The sequence below is a fragment of the Sus scrofa genome, chromosome 5 (genome assembly GCF_054392235.1).
Source record: "Sus scrofa isolate SSC_HxYL_T2T_F1_AM1 chromosome 5, Sscrofa_HxYL_maternal_Yorkshire_Landrace_v2.0, whole genome shotgun sequence".
Classification (NCBI taxonomy): domain Eukaryota; kingdom Metazoa; phylum Chordata; class Mammalia; order Artiodactyla; family Suidae; genus Sus; species Sus scrofa.
In genome coordinates, this window is record NC_139387.1 from 66,893,043 (window position 1) to 66,909,966 (window position 16,924).

Sequence of the window (16,924 nt, forward strand, 5' to 3'; positions counted from 1 at the left end):
CCTAGGCCTTCTTTCCTATGCATGCAATCAACACATAAATTTTTGTTAAATATTTACTATGTACCTATTATGTACCAGGTACTACGCTAAATATTAGAGATAAAATTTTTAAATAGACCCCATTGTTTTCATCATTATTATCCATACCTGTAAACAATAAATCCTGCAGAATCCCAATGCCTTTCCAGAGTCTTGACTTGCACGTTTAACACAAAAATTGCCAACCTGATTGAGGACCATCCATGCCTTGAACAGTTAAAACAGGATCCTCTTTATTTTTTTTATTTTTTTATTTATTTTTTTTTGTTTGTTTTTTTGCCTTTCCTAGGGCTGCTGCTGCGCATATGGAGGTTCCCAGGCTAGGGGTCTAATCCGAGCTGTAGCCGCCGGCCTACGCCAGAGCCACAGCAACGAGGGACCTGAGCTGGGTCTGTGACCTACACCACGGCTCATGGCAATGCTGGATCCTTAACCCACTGAGTCAGACCAGGGATCAATCCTGAGTCCTCAGAGATACCAGTTTGGTTTGTTACCACTGAGCCACAATGGGAACTCCCTGACCTGCTCTTGAATTACACCGATGTCTCAAATGTTGTGAGAACCACTAAAAGGTGACACAAAAAGTGCAAAAACTGTTGGAAATGTGGCACCAATAGATTTGCTCCAAGCAGGATTACCACAAGCCTTTAATTTAAAATAAATAAATAAATAAATAAAAGCGATATTTGCTAAGTGCAATCAAACGAGGTATGCTTGTATAGTGTACATTTTTGTGTTGTTTGACTTTCATGGTTTTTGCCTGTTCTTTGGCCTCGGGGAAGTGAGAAGTGAGAACTCGCAGCTGCAGACCCTTAGGTACTCACGAGGGTCGCGGCCGGCCCCCAGCAGTGCGCACAGCCGGGATGCACAATGTGAAAGGGTGAGTGGGTGAGTGGGGCGCCCGGGGCGGGTGGGTGTGTGTACTGGGAGGGGCTCCCGGCTCCCGGCTCTCGGCTCTCCCGCGTGCCTAGAGCACAAGCTCCAGGTTGCAGCCAAGCATCTCCGGGTTGCAGGGCGGGAATGTGCCCTTCCCCCTCCGGCAAACTTTGAGAGGCCGCAACGGAAGCAGGAACTCGGGAACCACAAACCCCGGGTTGGGCGGGATCTGCGGAGCCGCCCAGGCGTCCTCGCCCAGCGCCTTGCGGATCTGCGGCTCCTGCCCCGAGCGTGCGGGGCTGCCCAGCAGCGGGAGGCAGCAGGGCCCCGTCTTCCCGCCGCCAGGTAAAGGCTCTCCATCGTCTCTTCCAGTCCCCTGCGTCGCCACCTGAAGGGACAGAGCTCCCCGCTTTCCCGGGGCAAGGCTCCCTTGCCACCTCCCCCGCCCAGGGGGTCTCCGCGCGGCCGGTAGCAGCGGCTCCCCTTATCGTCACCAGAGGCAGAAGAATAGTTTAGTGAGCGACGTACATTTCCCCAAAGGAAGGGCAAGTTTTCCATTTTTTTCTTGTACGGTTTGTCTCCTGTATTCATCGAACCTGCTAATTGTCTAATACTCTGTAGGGTGTGTGTGTGTGATTAAGTTAGATTATGCTGTGCGTAAAATGTTTTCCAGCATTTGACAGAGTTGTTGCAGGTGCGTTGCCGGGACTGGAGCAAGCGGGCATGCGCTTCGTCTCCCTTCCACCTGTATTCGTTCCCCTCTCTCAACAGGATTCAACTTCACTTTGGACTTTTATTATTATTATAAACTTGTTTTGGTATTTCTATTGTAAAGTAGACGTAAATTTTTTCTTTTTATCATTTTTAAGTGTGCAATTTTGTAGCATTGGGTACTGTCACATCATTGGGTAACTGCCATTCTATCCATTTTCAGGACACTTTTGCGATCCCAAATAGAAACTCTACCCATTAAATAATAACTTCAGGGAGCTCCTGTCTTGATTCACTGGTAACGAATCCAACCAGTATCTATGGGGATGTGGGCTGGTCCCTGGCCGCGCTCAGTGGGTTAAGGATCCTGTGTTGCTGTGAACTGTGGTGTAGGTAGCAGACGCTGCTCAGAGCTGGTGTTGCTGTGGTGCAGACTGGTAGCTACAGCTCAGATTGATTTGACCCCTAGCCTGGGAACTTCCATATCTGGCTGCGGCCCTAAAAAGACAAAACAACCCCCCCCCCCCCCGCATTCCTTCTTCCACCAACCTCTGGTAAGTTCTACTTTTCGTCTCTGTGCATTCGCCTATTCCAGGTACTTCATATAAGCGCAATCATACACTATTTAAGCTTTTGTATCTAGTTTATTTCACTCGGCATAATGTTTTCTAGATTGTAGCCTGTATTAGAATTTCATTCCTTTTTGTTGCTGAATAATATTCCATTGTATGTACATACCACCTTTTAAAAATCTGTTAATCTTTAGACCTTTAAGACCTAATAATAATGGATTAGAAGAATTAAGTTACCTAATAATCATTAAGTAACATTAATGAGAAGCTCATGAGAACTGCTCACCATCCAGGCGTGTAGGCGCAGTGAAGATGCTAGTGATGATAACACAGCCCCTTCCCCTGCATCCCCTGGCAGGAGTTCAGGTTTCTTTGCAAGAGCTTGGGAAGAGACTCTTTGAATCCACAAGTGAAGTGTTGGCCGGGTTTTTCTCTTTTGTACCTGTTTTGTTTTCTCCAGTGACTAGAAGAGACTTGCAAAATGTTGCAGCATAAAAATGTAACTTGTGCCAGGATTGTTTTTTTCCTTCTATCTCCTCTGCACCTGTGGCATATGGAGGTTCCTCCAGCCAGGGATCAAATCCTAGCTGCAGCTGTGATATATGCCACAGCTGCAGCAATACCAGATCCTTAACCCTCTGCCACAGTGGGAACTCCTGTGCTAGGATTCTTAACCTGGAGAGTCCATGAGCAGTATTCAGAAAGTCTGTGAACTTGGGTGGAAAAGTTTGTTTCACTAACCTCTAAATGTAGTGCAGTGTTTCCTTTAAGAGCCATGTAGGCAAAAGCCACAGGAGTATTAGTGGTGGGCAGCTCTGATTTAAAACTAGTAGAGGAGGTACCGTCACGGCTCAGTGGTAATGAACCTGGCTAGTATCTATGAGGATTTGGGTTCGATCCCTGGCCTCACTCAGTGAGTTAAGGATCCGGTGTTGCTGTGGCATGGGCCAAGAGCTGCAGCTTAAATTTGACCCCTAGCCCAGGAACTTCCAAATCCTGAGTGTGTGGCCCTAAAAAAAGACAAAAATAAATAAATTAATCATTTAAAATCAATAGAAGTTACAGATCTTTCCATATCATGTTACTTAATGCATAGATCTCAAAATCGTTACATTCAATGCTACTTCCAAACTGAGGCACTGATTAGACATTCCCCTTGTTTTTTTTATCACATGATTGATTTTAACTGAAAAATGGGGCTTGGGAGTTCCCGTTGTGGCACAGCGGAAATGAATCAGACTCATAACCACGAGGTTGCAGGTTGGATCCCTGGCCTCACTCAGTGGGTTGAGGATCCAGTGTTGCGGTGAGCTGTGGTATAGGTCACAGACGCAGCTCGGATCCTGTGTTATTGTGGCTGTGGTGTAGGCTGGCAGCTGTAGCTCCAATTCGACCCCTAACCTGGAACCTCCATATGCAGCGGGTTTGGCCCTAAAAAGACAAAAAAGGGGGGGCTAGTAATGGGTATAGCTCATAGAATTCTTGAAGTATTAAATGACATGATATATGTAAAGTGCTTAGCATAGAGAGTGGCCTGTGAAAAATATACATGCTACTCTCTTTTTGGCCTTGCCCATGGCTTTCGGAAGTTCCGGGGTCAGGGACTGAACCCATTCCACAGCAGTGACCCCAACAGCTGCAGTGACAACACTGGATCCTTAACCCACTGCACCACAAGGGAACTCCTCAAAACATGTCTTGTATATATTTTAAAACATATCAGAAGGGAATCTAAGCATCTCCAGGGTACTAAAGATTTCATGACCGGAGTTCCCGTTGTGGCTCAGTGGTTAATGAATCCGACTAGGAACCATGAGGTTGTGGGTTCGGTCCCTGGCCTTGCTCAGTGGGTTAAGGATCCAGCATTGCTGTGGCTGTGGTGTAGGCCGGCAGCTACAGCTCCAATTCGCCCCCTAGTCTGGGAACCTCCATATGCCGCAGGGGGCGGCCCTAGAAAAGGCAAAAAAACAAAAAATAAATAAATAGATAGATAGAAGTGGTAATTCTGCCCTAGGCTTCATTTAGTGAACAATTTGTATTCTGGAAATAATGAGGATAGTTTCTGATAGAGCCTTGCCAGTGTAAATTTTTTTTTCTTTTTTGGAAGAATCAACTCACCAATGGAGTTGGCTTTATACATATTATGACTTGTGTGTGTTTAGGGATTTCCAAAAGAACACTAGCCTTTACACTTTCCTTCACCTGAGCCAGAATGTTCCCCCTGTAGATGGGCTAATTCCTCAAATTAGATTAATAGAGTTAACCTGCCTCTGGGGTGATACTTAAAAATAGGCAGCAACAAGAAAGGCAGCCTCAATTTCCTCATCCATAAAATGAGGAAAATAACAGCTTTTTTTTGGAGACCTGGTATAAGGATCAACTAGGACAATATATGTAAGTTTCTTAGTGCATTGCCTACCAATCAGTAGGTGACTTAAAAATGCTCCTAGTGGAGTTCTTGCTGTGGCTCAGTGGTAACAAAGCCAACTGATATCCATGAGGACATGGGTTTGATCCCTGGCCCTGCTCAGTGGGTTAAGGATCCGGTGTTGCTGTGAGCTGTGGTGTAGGCGGCAGCTCCAGCTCCAATCAGACCCCTAGTCTGGGAACTTCCATATGCCGTGGGCACTGCCCTAAAAAGACAAAAAAAAAAAAAACCTCATTGTTAATATTGAGAAGGGGAATTTGTCTAAACCAATTATCACTGCTTTATCAATGGCCAGAGATTTTGTGGTCCTTCTCCCTCCTGGTTAGGAGAGGAAGGATTTTAGAGCCAAAACGCAGGCCTACTGTTTAGGACTTCTTTCATAGACACTTGTCACGATTTTAAGGATTGATGGGACAGTCTATGTCTATGTGCTTACTAGTTTTTTGCCCATTTTTGTAAAGAAAAGTTGTCTAAAATCTATTAAAATGAAAACAAATTAAAAAAAAAAAACTTGTTCTGGAGTTCCCACTGTGGCTCAGCAGGTTAAGAGCCCAACATAGTGTCTGTGAGGATGAGGCTTGGACCCCTGGCCTTGCTTAGTGGGTTAAGTATCCAGTGTTACGGCAAGCTGTGGCGTAGGTTGCAGATGCTGCATGGATCCTGCATTGCTGTGGTGTAGGCTGGCAGCTGCAGCTCTGAATGGACCCCTAGCCTGGGAACTTCCATATGCTGCCGGTGTGGCCTTAAGACAAAACAAAAAATACTTGTTCATTTCTGTCCTTTTATAAGTTGTGCTTCATTTACATTGACTCGAAGGAAATGAAATGTATCTTTTCTAGGTTTGTTGGAAGAAACGAAACTCATTGATGCTTTCCTGTGTTTGTCCTACAGAGAGATTTCATCACCTGCACAATTTTCTGGAAGCAAACCAAGGCCAGAGGGGGAGTTACCCGATCTTTGAAGACTCAGGCTAAACTGACATTTAAAATGCTCTTCATGGGAGGATGGAGCTGGACCTACACTTTCATAATAATCTGTTCCCTGACGCTCCAGCTGTCTGCCAGTCAGACCTGCCCCACTGAGAGTCTGGAAGATGTGGTCATTGACATCCAGTCCTCCCTTTCCAGGGGAATCAGAGGCAATGAGCCCATACATATGTTAACTCAAGAGGACTGCATCAATTCTTGCTGTTTGACAAAAAACATATCAGGTAAGTACTGACACTTGGGCAACTCTTTCTTCCTTGGGTTTTGTGGTATACGTAGCTGGTGGATGAGGCTGAAGAGTCCGTGATGCTCAATAGGGTAGAAAGGGGGGTGACAAAATCACCAGGTATGTTCTCCGGATGCCCACACCTCCCCTAAGCTGAGCCAAAGTTATCAATGAGACGATGTATATCCCTCAGGTGTCTGGGTTGAAAAAGGGGTACAAACCATTGGTGTTATGTTCTAACAGACATCTGGGATATTGAAAACAAAAGTGCTGGGAGTTTCCGCTGTGGCTCAGTGGTTAATGAATCTGATTAGGAACCATGAGGCTGAGGGTTTGATCCCTGGCCTTGCTCAGTGGGTTGAGGATCCGGCGTTGCCGTGGGCTGTGGTGTAGGTTGCAGACAGGGCTCGGATCCCGCGCTGCTGTGGCTCTGGTGTAGGCCGGCAGGTACAGCTCCGATTCAACCCCTAGCCTGGGAACGTCCATATGCGGTGGGAGCGGCCCGAGAAATGGCAAAAAGACCAAAAAAAAAAAAAAAAAAAAGTGCTATTTAAATTCTTAGCTACTCTCTGTGTGGAGTGTTGGAATACAGTGATATAAAGACACATGTGGGGAGTTCCCGTCGTGGCGCAGTGGTTAACAAATCCGACTAGGAACCATGAGGTTGCGGGTTCGATCCCTGCCCTTGCTCAGTGGGTTAAGGATCCGGCATTGCCATGAGCTGTGGTGTAGGTCGCAGACGCGGCTCGGATCCTGCGTTGCTGTGGCTCTGACATAGGCCGGGGGCTACAGCTCCGATTCAACCCCTAGCCTGGGAACCTCCATATGCCACAGGAGCGGCCCAAGAAATAGCAAAAAGACAAAAAAAAATAAATTAAAAAAAATAAGATGCTCTCAGGATGCAAGAGAGAGATGAGATCATTTAGATCCATTTCTTTTTGTTTGTTTGTTTGTTTGTTTTGGGCTGTGCCTGCAACGTGCAGAAGTTTCCAGGCTAGGGGTCAAACCCACACCCTAGCAGTGACCTGAGCCACAGCAGTGACAAAGCCAAATCCTTAACCCCCTGAGCCACCAGGGAACTCCTAGATCCATTTCTTAAGGTTCGACTCAGTAGCGAGTTGTGTCAAGATTGCAGCGTCAGTATTTCTATGTATGGTTGGATACACAATTTAGCAAATGGAAGTCTTCTTTCTAACTAATGTACTGCGAAGAAAGTGTTTTGTCAAAATTACCATCATTTTAGATTTTTAAACCCCAGTTCTTTAAAAATTGCTTTCAGTGACTAAGCTAAGGAAAAGGAAATGACTCAGCAGCCAGGAGGCAATGAATAAAGGTTTTTGTGTTGACCACCCGGATGAAGTTCTTCCTGCTCGCCCTGCTCTTTCAAAAATCTTATTTCAAAATAATGCTCATAGAACCTTTCGTTGCAGGGGACAGAGCATGTAACCTGATGATCTTCGACACTCGAAAAACAACTAGACAACCCAACTGCTACCTGTTTTTCTGTCCCAGTGAGGAAGCCTGTCCCCTGAAACCAGCAAAGGGACTTAGGAGTTACAGGATAATTAGAGGTAATATAAACGTTGTTCTTGGTTTTTTATGATTAGTATTATTTAAGGATATGGTTCCTATGAAAGATTTCCTACAAAAGAGTCTAAGAAAAACTACAAAAAGGAGTCATTAATATAGAGGCATATCACTAACATCGCATGGTTAAAAATTCAGTCGATTCCACCAGAACATCTTTTTTTTCCACTGAAAGACATATACATGATAGTGTTTTGTTTTTGTGTTTACCTTCATAAGATAAAAGGCACACAGTCCTTTCATGAACACATTTTGAAACACCTCTTTTTTTTGGGGGGGGGGGTCTGTTTTTTGTCTTTTTAGGGCCACACCCACAGCACATGGAGGTTCCCAGGCTAGGGGTTGAATTGAAGCTGTAGCTGCCGGCCTACACCACAGCCACAGCAACGCAGGATCCGAGCTGCGTCTGCGACCTATACACAGCTCACAGCAACACCAGATCCTTAACCCACCGAGCGAGACCAGAGAGCGAACCAGCAACCTCATGGATGCTAGTCAGGTTTGCTAACTGCTGAGCCACGACGGGAACTTCTGCAACACCTCTTTAGAACCACGTCAGCAACAATGGAATAAGTATACAGGTGTCCAGGGTGACTGTTTTGAAAGGGTTAAAACCCAAGTGAATACAGTATATAAAATTCCAGTACATGTGTCATTAGGTTCCAATGATTTTGTAATCACATTATCTAAATAAAACTCAGTGGATTTTATCACCCACACCTGGAGGAAAACTCATTTAAAAAGTATTTACTGATGGAGTTCTCGTCATGGCTCAGCGGAAACCAATCTGACTAGGAACCAGGAGGTTGTGGGTTCGATCCCTGGCCTCGATCAGTGGGTTAAGGATCTGGTGTTGCCGTGAGCTGTGATGTGGGTCACAGGTGTGGCTTGGATCCCACGTTGTTGTAGCTGTGGTGTAGGCTGGCAGCTGTAGCTCTGATTAGACCCCTAGCCTGGGAACCTCCACATGCTGCTAGTGCAGCCCTAAAAAGCAAAAAAAAAAAGTATTCATTGAGAATCTTCCATATGTCAAATCTGTGCAGAGCACTGGAAATATAGTCTCCGTACTTGGAAGTTACATATTTGCTCAGAATACAGAAGATAAGTAAAAATAATATGATTATTTGGATAAGTCTTGGTGAGATGTTGGCTTGTTAATTTTTCAGGAGGAAATGCTTTCAGGTGCCGAATTTCCTTTAAATTTTAGGAAGTTTTTGTTGTCAATGCCCTTAGGTATTAATACTGTTCTCTTTGTTCATTTATTCAATACGCAACAAATTTTATTTCGCATCTCCTATCCACCAATCACTTTTTACACTCTAAGAATACAAAAGTACGACACTGAGCATGAAAAACAAGGTTCTCACCTCTGAAATTGCTATTTTAGGAGAACGAGACGGTAACCTTAATAAACAATCAAAAAATAGAGTTACCAGGGCTATGAAGCTAATTGAGCTCAGACAAGATAATAGATCATCGCTGAGTGGACGTTCTGGATTAGGTGATCAATGCAACCATCTGTGAAGAGGAAACCCCTAAACTGAGATCTGAGCCAGATGTGAGAAGATTGTGGAAGGACCCTCCAGGCAGAGGGAACAGCCTATTCCAATATCCTGAGGCATAGTGGTTTTGGAAACCCTCCAATCTCAGCTGGCTGACTCATAGTGAACCATGTACAGAGTGATATGCAGGCAGTAAGAAAAGCAACCATCACATCAGGCTTTGTATGGCATAAGGCGATTTTATTTTAGGTGGGCGATGGGAAGCCATTGGAAGATTTCAGCAGGCATGTACCGTGGTGTTTTAAAGGTGATTTCTCAAAGCTCACCATGACCGCTCTATTGGGAATGGACAATGATGCAACAAGCAGCCAGGGGACAAGTGGGTAGGATGAGATCCAAGTGAAGGGAGGTGGCCTTGGGGACCAGGGATGAGGTGGAGGGAAGTAAACATTTGGGCTGTTTCCAAGTAGCAGTTGACAGGGCTTGCTGAGAGGCTTAGATGTGGGGAGCGAGGTCAAGAGACTAGCGAAGCCGAGTTTGAGTTTTTGGCTAGAGCGTCTAGAGGATGACAGCGCCCTCTACTGGGGAAGATTTGCGGAGAAGCAGTTTAGGGCTGGGAGGGAGGGTGCAAGCGGGGTTCTCTGGGCCAGGATGCTGCCCAGGGCGCTGGACACGGATTCAGCTTTGTCCCCTGGCGAGGCTGTGTCTGAGTTTTGTTCATGAACCAGGAAAACCTGATGTAGCAAACATTCCCTTAAAATAGGAGCATAAAGCACGGATTGCTTGTGTAAATTCTTCCTAAACAGGGATCCAAGCCCATGTATAAAATGATTGGCAGCCAAGGGACAGGGTTTCAGTTTTGCCAGATGAAAAAGTTCTGGAGATGGAGGATGGCGATGGCTGCACAACTATGTGAATATTCTCAGTGCCCGTGAACTTTACTCTTCAAAGGAGTTAAAATGGTAGATAGTGTGTGGTATATTTTATCACAATTTTTTGTTGTTGTTTTTGTCCTTTTAGGGCCACACCCACGGCACATGGAGGCTCCCAGGCTAGGGCTCGAATCTGAGCTGTAGTGCTGGCCTACTGCCACAGCCACAGCAATGCAGAATCCAAGCCACGTCTGCGACCTACACCACAGCTCATGGCAATGTTGGATCCCCAACCCACTGAGTGAGTCCAGGGAGCGAACCAACATCCCCCTGGAGGTTCGCTGGATTCGTTAACTGCTGAGCCATGACTGGAACTCCCAAAACTTTTTTAAAATCGTAATTTTTTAAAAAGACCACGGCACAGAACAAATTAAGCTTCTCAGAACCTGAAATCTTACCGCGTGTGGAAAGAGTCTTGTTCTTCTCCTGCCCTTTCTGGGCTTCCTGGTGGCCGGAGTGGCTGCCCCGACTGTGGCCCCTTCACGTCTGTATATATTCTTGGCTAAAAGCATTGGGGACCTACCGTGTCATGTGGATGTAGCTTCCCACTGTTGCCCTTTTTTCATCACCCAGAACATAGCAGAGTGTGTTAGACACCCAGGGATGTAGCCAACAGGAAATGGACATCCCAGTCTGAATTTCCAAAGAGGTCAGGTCTCAAGACACTAATTGGAAGATTTGTTCTTCTCCTTCAAGAGCTCCCATCAGGTGGAAGTTGGACCATCACATCCGCTTCTATGATCCCTTCTCACTGTCTTCATTATGTCCTTTCTTCCACTGTCAGTGTGTAGTCCCCACGTGTATCATCTGTTTCGCAATTAAAGAATATTGAAGAAGTTATGGGTAATATAATACAGTAATTCTATCTCCATAAAATCTGTACCAAAGAAACATCTATTGGTGAGAAGCTGTTTATCATTTAATTAGTAGAAAAAGTGAAAACGGCACTTTTTAAATTCATTTAAAAGGTATTAGTTTAGGAGTTCCTGTTATGGCTTGGCAGTAACAAACTGGACTCTGGGTTTGATCCCTGGCCTGGCTCATTGGGTTAAGGATCCAGCCTTGCTTTGCAGCTCGAATCTGATGTTGCTATGACTGTGGCAGCTACATCTCTGATTTGACCCCCTAGCCTGGGAACTTCCATACATCATGGGTGCGGCCCGAAAAAGACAAAAAATAAAAAGAATAAAATATGTTAGTTTAAAAGTCTCTACAGCATAAATGACAATTGCTAAGGAATGGTTGGGTGTAAAGTATGATGGATTCACCTGAGGAAATGAGATTGCAGATATTAAAAAATAAGTTTGAGGGAGTTCTCTGGTGGTCTGGTGATTAGGACTTGGTACTTTCACCTCTGCGACTCAGGTTCAATCCCTGGCCTGAGAACCGCAATCCAATATCAAGCTGCTGCATGCCATGGCCAAAAGAAAAAAAGGTTGAAATACAGAAATAAAATTTCAGGTGAAAAACACCAGTTGTTTTTAAATTACATGAAAAAAATCCAAGGTGTACATAAATGTTGATAGTTACTGGGACCTAATGATAGAAATGATAGTTGAATTTGCTTTTTAACTTTCATAATACTTTTCTCATGTTGTTGCTTTTATAATACCTGTATAAAAGACAGTATCTGGTGAAAATTCTCTCTAATGGAGATGGGAGAAAGGGAACTTGGTATGTTCATAAACATTTTAAGGGCAAGTGTGAAGGTAAGGAAGGAAGTGGAATTAGAGTTGAACAGTTCCTGTGATAGCCACCAGGGGGCACCATCAGCTCAGAGCAGGTTAATATCTAGAGGCAAAGTGGCTCCCACCCTGGACTTGGTGTGCAGTGTGGCTTGACTATATCTACAGATGTTTACAAATTGTGTTTGTAACTCTCTTTATGAATCTGCCCATGTTGATGGATTGAGATTACTCATAAAAATAAATTATCTGCCTCCTGTTTAGAGTGAAATTCAATAGGCATCTGTTCAGTGGTTTAGTTCCAGCTGAACTCTTATTTCCTATAACTGATTGATATTTATAGGCCGAGAGTTTGCAAGATGATGGTTTTCATTCTGTAAAACTATTGCAGCTTGGCATTATTTAATGTTTGTTTGTTTTTGCAGCCTGGTGGTCTGTCATTCCACGAAGGACTAGACTAGGGGAATTCAGAAATAGAATAAGTTGAAAGTCTGTTTGCTCAGCTGGTTTCCAAGCAGTAGCCCCTAAGTTTTTATCTAGTGAAGTCACTTGAAAATGAAACGCAAAAGAGGGGTCAAGGACACAGGGCTGTTTTCAGGCTCCTTCTGTGGCTCATTGCTATGTGACTGGGAGAAAACACCACACCCCAATGGCAAACAGAGTGGGTGAGGTAAATGGTGCAGGTGTGGGGGCTCCCTGTGTGTTTCTAGGATCTTTGCCAGTGGATGAATCTTATCAAGAAATGGGACTGGCCCTAGCTTTGCTTTATTTATGTGCTTGCATTCTTGAGAAAGAAAACAGCTGTTTTGGTCACTCTTGTCAGTGGAACTTATTTTTTCAACTTCTGAGTTCACACACATCACAGAGCATTTAATTAAATAGTCTTTTAAAAAAACTTTAAAATGAAAAATGTTGAACAATGGTACTCGCCCTATCCTAACCTTTTTTCCTTGTGCAAGTTTAACCATCTTCGAGTATTTGTCTCATTTCTCTCCTTCAGTCAATAATACAGCCCAGAGTTCTGTTTGATGATGCCATGTAATTATGCGTGAAAGAACTTTTAAAAATATGAATGACTGTTCAATATAACACACCTTATACATAAAACAGATACAGTGAATTTTATGCACATTTATTCAAATGGTTCTATTTTGAACAGATTTTATTTCTCTCCCTATGTGTGAACTTCTTAAATTTGCTAAAGCAAGGACTCCTCCATGAAAGAGTAAATTATGATGAAATTAATATTGCTATATTGAAATATACTATGAAAAACCTTATGGGGTCCCTGGAACACCTATTAAATTCAATGAAGATGAACATAAAACCAAAAAAAAGGAAATATGTTGAGTCTTGTTCTTTTTTTTCTTTTGAGTCCTCTTTTAACATGACATGACCTAAAAATACAGATGCTGTTTATCTCGTGGTGACGCTGTGTCTACAAATGACATGTCACCTGTAGCAGAAGCTCTTTGTCAGCATTATTGGAGGAGTTTCAGGGATAAAGTTTCTATTTTAGTGTCCTAGAGCAGATGTCCACAAACTTTTTCTGTCAAGCACTAAATAATGGAGTTCCCATCACGAACCTGACTAGTATCCATGAGGATTTGGGTTTGATCCCTGGCCCTTCTCAGTGGGTTAAGGATCCGGCATTGCCTTGAGCCATGGTGTGGGTTGCAGATGTGGCTCAGATCCCGCATTGCTGTGGCTGTGGTGTAGGCCGGCAGCTGCAGCTCCAATTTGACCCCTCACCTGGGAACCTCCATATGCCATGGGTGCAGCCCTAAAAAAGCCAAAAAAGAAAAAAGAAAAAGGAAAAAAAAAAGAGCTAAAAAGTATTTTGGGCTATTCAGGCAAGTCTTTTCGGCTTAGTGGGCCATAAGCAATCTGTTGGACCTCCTCACCTCTGTCCTTATGGTAGAAGCAGCCACAGACAGTAGGTAAATAAGTGTGGACATGCTTGTGTGCCAATAAAACTTTATTTATGAACACAGAAATGTGAATTTCATATAATTTTCATGTGTTACAAAATAGTATCCTTTTTGATTTTTTTTCAATTGTTTAAGAATGTGGAAACTGAGTTCCCCTTGTTGCTTAGTGGCAGTGAACTCAACTAGCATCCATGAGGACTCTGGCCTCTCTCAGTGGGTTAAGGATCTGGCATTGCTGCAGGCTATGGGATAGGTTGCAGTTGCAGCCCAGACCTAGCGTTGCTGTGGCGTAGGCCAGCAGCTGCAGCTCCAATTCGACCCCTAGCCCAGAAACTTCCATGTGCCACAGGTTCAGCTCTAAAAAGAACAAAAAAAAAAAAAGACTGTCGAAACCATTCTTAGTTCACAAGCCGTCCAAAGAGAGGTGGCAGGCCAGATTTGGCCATCAGGCCACAGATTGCAGACCCTTGTCTTAGATGCACTATTAAGTGACAGTTCTAAAGGACCTCTGAACCATGTGACACTTAGAGAGTAGTCCAGGATGTCATGAAGGGAATTGCCTGGTGCTTAGGACTTGGTGCTTCCACTGCTGTGGCCCAGGTTCAATCCCTGGTCTGGGAACTGAGAGCCCCCTTCAAGATGCTGCACACCACAGCCACCCCCCCAATGATGTCATGAATCTGAAGTTGCCTCTGGATCTATTCGTTGGCAGAGAGGTGAGTGAGGTCAAGTTTAGAAACTAGCATTGAGGAGAGTTGAGAAAGAAAAAGGGAAAAGAGAACAGGGAAGAATGAACCAGTAAATACTAGGAAATTCCTTTGCTTCCTTCCTTGGATTTTCTGCAGTTCTAGTCTAAGTGGCATGATCAGTCAAGTAACAGAGGGAGACAGAGCCGTTCAGTTGGTCTTTCCCAGCCCCAGACTGCTTTAACCGGCCTTTTCAGTTGGAGCTGTGACAGATGGTATGTGTGACAAAGAGCAGAATTCTAAACTCTCTCACCCAAGAGAAGGAGCAGAGGCTGGTTCCTGCTCAGCAGGAGTGGGGACTGGTGATTTTCAGTTCTTTATGTCAGCCATGTGGCCACCATGATTTCAACTATTGGTTCCATGGTCCTCAGAACCTAAGATATTGGCCCTAAAATTTTAATCTTCAAGTTAAAAGGAAATCTCAGATTGCTTCCCTGCCCTGAGTGTGGTGCTGAAGTCTTTTTTCACGGAAAAATTGCCATCAGCTTTGTGCTGCTGCCATGGCTTTGGTGCCCTCAGAGGAGACAGCCCTGCTAACCAGGCCCCCCACCTCCTGGAAGCAAATCACTGGGGTGCGGCCTCCTCTCCTCATTGTCCTTGGCTTTCCCCTCCCCCCTCCCCCACTGTGCAATCTCCCCTCCCCATTGCTTGCTCCCCCGTTGTCACCGCAGACCCGCTGGCACAGCCGATGCCACACACTGGCTTTCTTTGCCAGTCCTCTTTCGGCAACATCACCCCACCTGGCCTCCTTCCCTGGCCTTGGCCCCTGAGCAACCCAAGCTTCCTAAACCTCTTGCTCCCCATGCCGCCCAGCATCTCTTAGCATTTCTGCGGGGGTGGGGGGGCCCTCCCCTCTCCCCCCCCCTTCATTAGCCCTCCTTATCATCCCCTGCACATTTTTCTTCTCCTCTGACCCGGAACACTAGAAATAAAACACAGCATCTGGGGGGGAGGCAGTGTCCTCTAGGACTGATTTAGCAACTTGTAGTTTTCCATTTTGTACCATGAAACATCAACTGTCAGCAGTTCGAGGGCTTACTGAACATGCTTGATAATGTTTGTCTTTTTTTAAACCTCCCTTCGTATGGAAATAGGAAAGTCTTCCTTTTATCTTCTATTTCCAGATTTTCCATCTTTGCGCACAACTGGTTTGCCAAGCCAAACAGTAGCCCAAGAAGATGGTCGCTTCCAGGGCGGGTCTTCACACCGCCTCCCTCCCTCACCCCCTCCTCGGACAGGGTATTCCAAGCCCACCGTCTTCTGGGGGGATTCATTTTCTCAGAAGTTGGGATCCTCAGGTCACGTGGAAAAACTACTCAAGATTGAGCTAGCGAGTCCACAGTTGCCTGTTTATAAAGACGAAGGACATTCTCAGAAGTCACCGTCTTCGTCAGAACCCAGAGGAGCTCATCTGCTGGCAGAAAAGGTGACAATGTTTCCCACGACAGTGGCAGAGGCTTCCCTGCACACCCTCTGGACCACTCCCCAGCCCGCATCTCTCCCCACCCCCAGCTCCGCAGGGACGCCACCTGGGGCGACGCCACCTGGGGCGACCCCCTCCGCGCCACCTGCAGCCACGGTCCCTGGCACGACCACAACTGCCGTTCTGACTTCCACCTTTAGGGCTTTGACCGACTTGAAAGGCCCACTAGAAGCAGGGCCCTTTGGAGACATTTCCAACCTGCCTCTGAACACGGAGGATGCCGGGGACCCTGCCCCGTTGCCCTTGTCCAAGGTGGATCCTTCCGTTCCAGATGCAACCGCTTCCCAGGAAGATGGGAAGGCCAGTCCAGGCCGCTTCCTGAGCAGTGTTCTAGGAGGTCAGCACGGCCTTTCACTTGAAAAGTGGCTCCTCGTTGGGACCCTGCTCTTCGGCGTTGTGTTCCTCGCCATCGGCCTTGTCCTCGTGGGCAGAACGCTCTCAGAATCCCTCCGCCGGAAACGGTACTCGAGGCTCGATTATTTGATCAATGGGATCTACGTTGACATCTAGGGAGGAAAACGAGATGTCTCTGAAGTCACATAGTTACTAGTAGCCCCCGTGCAGGGAGTTTCTGCTGACTTGCTGATCGTAGCGGGCTTTTTCAAGTAGTTTGAAGACAGGCTGATGCCTCAGACCACTTTGGTTTTGCTTGTGCTTCGACGAGAAGGGAGTGAGGAAAGAACCAAATTGGGTAATGTGAGTGATCTGTTTCTAAAATATTAGCAGAAAACAAAGCTGTACCTAAAGCAATAAAGAATAATTGCCACATAAATTGGAAAATGACTGCCTTTTTTACAAGGAAAAATGGTTAGGACTCCAAGGCTTCCCATTCGTTAATATTTCTGGTTCCAGATAAAGTCAACTGTTTAGGATATTAATTCTAATGGATTTACTTTCCTTTTTACACGAATTCCAGTGAAATTTATTCCAGATGTATTTCCTTCCAATTAAATATTTGAATAAATCTTTTGTTTCTCAGTAATGTTCTTTTAAGTGACGGGTCCAGCTGGAGAACTTTACATTTATTCCCATCAGCAAAATGATTAAATGATGAAAATATGTGTTCTGAGTTAAAAATTACAATCTTCCCCCCCCCCCCCCCATTTCCCATCAGTGAGCAAAAGAGGTTCCGTTGGGAGAATTCTAGCAGAATATTAGTCTGCATGGAGAGGATGATAAGTGAGGTCTGATAAATGGCCAAATCTACTTTAGGTCTGTTC

General features: G+C 45.2%; 1 protein-coding gene across 1 annotated transcript; it reads left to right on the plus strand.

The window, feature by feature from the left end:
* The first annotated feature begins 1,158 nt into the window (after positions 1 to 1,158).
* Positions 1,159 to 16,668, plus strand: MANSC1 (MANSC domain containing 1). Its single transcript, XM_084956734.1, has 4 exons — positions 1,159 to 1,260; positions 5,518 to 5,836; positions 7,269 to 7,409; positions 15,346 to 16,668. Exons 2-4 carry the CDS (start codon positions 5,614 to 5,616, stop codon positions 16,212 to 16,214), a joined length of 1,233 nt encoding a protein of 410 aa, XP_084812860.1. The 5' UTR covers positions 1,159 to 1,260; positions 5,518 to 5,613; the 3' UTR covers positions 16,215 to 16,668.
* Positions 16,669 to 16,924: the final 256 nt, after the last annotated feature.

Bases quoted from the DNA above. Each gene is read 5' to 3' on its own strand.
- MANSC1 (XM_084956734.1), top strand. From the start codon at position 5,614: ATGCTCTTCATGGGAGGATGGAGCTGGACCTACACTTTCATAATAATC. The intron at 5,837-7,268 runs GTAAGTACTGAC...CTTTCGTTGCAG, and splicing joins TTTGACAAAAAACATATCAG to GGGACAGAGCATGTAACCTG. The intron at 7,410-15,345 runs GTAATATAAACG...TTCTATTTCCAG, and splicing joins GAGTTACAGGATAATTAGAG to ATTTTCCATCTTTGCGCACA.